This window comes from Fulmarus glacialis, unplaced genomic scaffold (assembly GCF_000690835.1).
Source record: "Fulmarus glacialis isolate BGI_N327 unplaced genomic scaffold, ASM69083v1 scaffold39333, whole genome shotgun sequence".
NCBI classification, from domain to species: Eukaryota; Metazoa; Chordata; class Aves; order Procellariiformes; family Procellariidae; genus Fulmarus; species Fulmarus glacialis.
In genome coordinates, this window is record NW_009204330.1 from 1 (window position 1) to 5343 (window position 5343).

Consider the following 5343-nt stretch of genomic DNA (forward strand, 5'->3'; position numbering starts at 1 on the left):
TTTTAAACAAAAATTGCTATCAGCAGAAGAGTTTTTTAGCTCTTGGAAGGTCTCAGCAGAATTCAGTGTACAAGTATATCTCACATGATTTCTTGTTTCTAAATGATTCTGGTAACTTTGATTATGTTCACATCTCTTATAATTTAGGTCTCGTGTCTATTTCCTTACCTTATATTTTGTTCCATTACTCTTTTTAACACTACCAGAGACAGAAAGCCACCCGAGCCAGGACTACATGGACTCCCTGCAGCGGCTGAAGGGCACGCTGAGCGAGCTGGAGTGCAAGCAGCAGTCCATTGCCAGTGGACTGAGCGACCCCAGTGAAGTTGAGAAGGCCCTGCAGCAGGCAAAGGTAACTCTTAACCTTCGCATTGAAGCAAGGAAGTTGCTTGTTCAGCTACTGTCATCCTCCTTTCTCCTGCCTGTTTTCAGTGGGGTAACTAAAATGTTGCTTACAGGGAAGTCGATCAGGGAGCAGTGTGTGGAAGCAGCCTCTGGGGGTTGATTGCTGAAAGCTGGGTCACCACAGGCTGCTGAGGGACGTGTCCAGGTGGGGGTCGGGTATCTCTGAGCCTGCAGGCTTCGCAGCTTCTCTTGCTGCCTATGCCGCGAGGCAAGGCCAAGAGAGCTGGGACTGCTCGGCTGGGGAAGAGGAGTGCTGCAGCACCTCAGACCACCTTGGCGGCCTCCGCAGGCTCTCTCCAGTGTGCCCATGTCCCTCTTGTGCTGAGGAGCCCCAAAATGCATGTCAGGGCCCTGGGAGCATCCCACTCCTAGGAGCTTGGTTGGATCAGGTTGGTGACCCGATCCAAGGCCTGCTCCTTTGCCACTGAGTGCGCTTGTGAGGAAAGCCAGGAGCTGGGGCCTGCCCTTCCCTCCCTTGGGAGCTGCCTTTCAGCTCTCCTTGCCTGAGCTGCACCACAGCTGCCTGGCAGCCGTGCCTGGCCTGCTCGGGCTTGCTGTCCTGGGGAGGCCATGTCCTTCTCCTGCGGCAGTGCAGGCTCCCTGACCCCGCCTCTGCCCTCCCAGTGAGGCTGTGGTGTGCAGGCTTGTAATCTCCTTCAAGCACTGGGTATAGCCTACCCAGACGTGGAGTGCATGCCTGCTTAAACTGTCTCTGAGGTTCAGCTGGTTAACAAATCCATCCCGTTTCATCCTGCTCGGCTGTTATGAAAGAGTAACTGTAGTCCTGTAGCCTCCAAATTGCCTTTCAAAGGGAAACAGTGCTTGCAAGCCATAAAGGTAATTGATGCACAAATTCTGTCCAGTAGAAATGATATTGTGTTTCCTATTATAAGCCTATAACAACTATGTAAGGAAAATCTATGGATGGCAGTTGCTTTGTAAATATCAGTTACTGGGGCAGGGCTGGAGTGAGGGGACAGAGTAATGCATCTCCAGTACTTTTTTTTTTTTTTTTAAAAATTCCTGCCCCCTCCACTGTCCCCCACTGCTTTTGTGGAATCGTGCCTAATTCAGAAGCATGTATTTTTCCCTGTGTGGTGACATAAGAGGGCTGCAGGTAACTCTGGAGGAGCTCTTGAACCTCCAGTTGCTGGGTGGGGAGAGGCCGTGTCTGTCTTTCTATTCAGCATACAGTGATCAAATAAGTATTTTTAAAAGCCCAGTAAATAGGGGTGTTAGTGCTTTGGTTTTTTTGAACCAGCAGATTAAAAAAAGTTCCGAGTTCCTTGGTTTTCTCTTTTAATGTTGCTTCTGTATTGTTTAAAGTTGGCAGAGATTTTCTGGTCTGTACACTGGCTGAACTGCAGTGGCATTTAGTCTTTGGAGGCTTGTCTTTGTCCTGGTTTTGGCTGGGATAGAGTTAGTTTTCTTCCTAGTAGCTGGTATAGTGCTGTGTTTTGGATTTAGTATGAGAATAATGTTGATAATGCACTGTTGGTTTAGTTGTTGCTAAGTAGTGCTTGCATAATCAAGGACTTTTCAGCTTCCCATGCTCTGCCAGGTGCACAAGAAGCTGGGAGAGGGCACAGCCAGGACAGCTGACCCAAACTGGCCAAAGGGGTATTCCATACCATATGACGTTATGCTCAGTATATAAACTGGAGGGAGTTGGCTGCGGGCAGCGATTGCTGCTCGGGGACTTGGCTAGGCATCGGTCAGCAGGTGGTGAGCAATTGCATTGTGCATCACTTGCTTTGTATATTCTTTCATTATTATTATTATTATTACTACTATTTTACTTGATTTTATTTCAGTTATTAAACTGTTCTTATCTCAACCTGTGAGTTTTCTCACTTCCACTCTTCTGATTCTCTCTCCCATCCCACCAGGGAGGCGGGGAGTGAGCAAGCGGTTGTGTGGTGTTTAGTCGCTGGCTAGGGTTAAACCACGGTAGTCTTTTTCCTACTTCAGCCTGAATCCCTTCTCCCCGTTTTCTTCAGAGTCTAATTAACCTGAAAGGACATACTATACCAGTGTGGGAGCTTTAAAGAGTGTGATGGGAGATGGGAACAAACTGTAGATGATGAGCTGCTTGTGGACCTGGGATTGTCCAGCTCCTTCTTCTGCACTGTAGCATAGACCCAAGCCAGGGATTGACTAGTCTGTGTCGTCCCCCGCCCCTGGCACTGAAAGCTTGTTTGCAGAAACGTGCATCTGTCTTCCCAGTCTCATTACTGCCTTGCTACCTGTCTTTTTAGAGGAAATGGTACATGTTATCCTGTTTCTTTCCTGTAAATACAAAGTAAAATTGAGAGCATAAACATATCAAAAAGAAGATTCTTCCTCAGTAAAATACAGTAAAATATATGTACACACATCCCACGTGTGCACTTTAAATATACTATGTATGTACTAGCAAAGTTAAATTCATTAAATTAGTAATGGTTTCATGTGTTCATTCCAAATTTCCCTCTTAAACAAATTTTAAGCAGGATAACCAAAATGACCAGTTTGATGAAGTAGACAAGTTTTTCATGTCTTGGCTTAACAACCTTCAGCTGTTATTTTTCCTTAATATTAGGAAATTAGCTATTTCAGCTCAAGTGACTCTTCATATCAGCAATGCCATAGTGAATATATTCACATTGTATCCTCCCTGTATTCCAGCTGGAAGAGTAGCTTTCAAAACTCAGGTATCCGGAGCTTTCATTGCAGCTGAATGTTAAAATAATTTTACTTTACAAAACTTGGAAGGAACACTGCTTGTGTGGGCTTTATTGTTTGTTTTCTTTTTTAAAAAAAAAAAATCTGTGGGAGGAATGAAAAACCTGAGGTCCTGTCTACATTGCACTTTCTTTTGTGATTGCAGCGTAGGGTAGCCATTGCTTCACTAACTTAAGTGCCAGTACTGCAAAACGTAGGAGAGGCATAGGTGCCTGTGTGGTTAGCTACGTGGCCAAGCTTTACAGCCCATTCTGTAATCTCTGCTACTGCACCAGTAGAGCAGCTGAAGGTTTTGCTGCTTAAAAGGTTGTTTGGACATCTCTGCTGCAGTAACTGCAGTAATTGGAATATCACTCTTCACTGAATCTGTGCTCTGCACAACGAAACCTTTGACGTACTTGCACTTGTATGTAAGTGTGTACCTGTTGTATGGCTAATACTGGAAGCAGACATAGTTTTTTTTTCTTTTTTCTTTTTTTTTTTTCTTTGTAGGTGGTTTGTGAGACACTGGAAGCCCAGAAACCCAGGATGGATAAACTTGCTGAAGAAACAAAGGCTTTGGAGAAACATGCTTCTTCAGATATAAAAAAGGTCTACACGCAAGAGTTCAAGCATGTGCAAGGACACTGGGACAAGTTAAAGCTCAAGATTTCCAAAGATGTTAAACTACTGGAGGAAATTACATCCAAGTTGAAAATATTTGAGGTAAAACGAAAGGATTTTTTTGTTACGTAATTCAGTTGTTTTAGAGCCCGCCCTTTCTCTGTGTTCCTGCGGGAGTCCAGATGATACTGATTGAGAAGTGAAGTGTTGATGGGCCACTAGTCTGGCAGAAGCTGGAAGCGTATGTAGTGTATTTGTAGCAAGGTAGCAGAGGACTTTTAACATGCCCAGGATATTATTTTAATCTTCTAATAGAATTACTTTTCACTTCAAATTTGCATTCTTCCTCTTTCAATACCAGAAGCAAAGGTTATAGTAAAGTCAAGGGTATGTCAGCTGTGCTGTTGAAGGCTTGATCCCACCAAGGGCTGAGTGCTCTCTATTGTGGTTGGTGTCAGATGTCCAATGCCATACTAGTTTGAAACTCCATACCTGCTGCAGAAAACCTGCTCTTTCAAGTGGGGGTTTCTGTCAACAGTAATAAAGAATTAGTACAGCCTGGTAAAAAAAGGAAGTAAAGAAAATGCTTATGGATAGTGAGTTTTCCAGTTCCAACAGATGGCCTCTGAAGTGTCAGGAAGGAGAGTTAAAAAATTAAGATTAATCAGCACTCTTATATATTTTATTTATATATATACACACACATGAGAAATCCTGCATGACAGAAAATCCCAATGCTTTAAAAATGAAAGGATTAAAAACAAGGGTATTTAAAGGGTATTTAGATGTTTAACCCATTGATAAAGAGGGGAGAGATAAGTGCTTAAGTAACTTAGCCAAGGTTGACTCAGTATTTACTGGTTAGATGGGTTTCTCTGTGTTTGCTTTAAGTCCCTTCTCTAGACTATTTATATTCCTCTGGGGAGAGGAAAAATATAATGAAAACTAAATATATTATGATTTAGCCCATGGCAATTTTATTGTGACCCAAAAGTTAAATAGGCACTAAGCATTCTTCAGTATCAGCTTTAAAGTATAAGCTGATCAGAGCAGTATAAAAGCCCAAATATAGTGCCATTTTTTCCCCCCCTAGAGTAATGTTTAACTAGACTTTAAATAAGTTTCATATTATTTTCATTTTCATATTATATTTTAAACTTCAAAGAGCAAGAAGGTGCTTTCAGAGATTTTTCTGTCTCTTGGGATGAAGGCATTAGCTAACAGAAATCTGTATTTTCACATGCATTAAACATATTTTAATGTGTGGAATTATTTACATTCTCTTCCATTTAACAGAGTATGAATTACACAATTTATAAAAATAAGCACCTTGCTGCATGCACCCTCTTCAGAACATTGGTGCCATGCATGCACACTTTTCCCCAAAAGTTGCTTTCAATCTTGCTCTCCCCTCCCTCTGAAGCAGAAAACTGTTCTTTTATTTGATAGTGGATTCGAACTTCAAACTAAGTGGTGTGTGGTTTTTTCTTTTTTTTTCTTTTATTTTAAGCCAGACAGGATCTTTGATGACTCCTCAAGTATAGACACATGTGTTTAAACTGAAATTTATATTAGTAAGGCCAGGTAATTGACTTGCATGATGTTGCAGTG

General features: G+C 42.4%; 1 protein-coding gene across 1 annotated transcript in view; it reads left to right on the top strand.

The window, feature by feature from the left end:
* Positions 1-235: 235 nt before the first annotated feature.
* The window catches only part of LOC104074728 (utrophin-like), a gene marked incomplete at its 3' end in the record, with an annotated part of 18973 nt that continues 13865 nt past the window's right edge, over positions 236-5343 (top strand). Inside the window, exons 1-2 of the mRNA XM_009574950.1 lie at positions 236-352; positions 3622-3834. Of these exons, the coding sequence (XP_009573245.1) occupies positions 236-352; positions 3622-3834 (330 nt within the window). The remainder of the gene's footprint in view (positions 353-3621; positions 3835-5343) is intronic.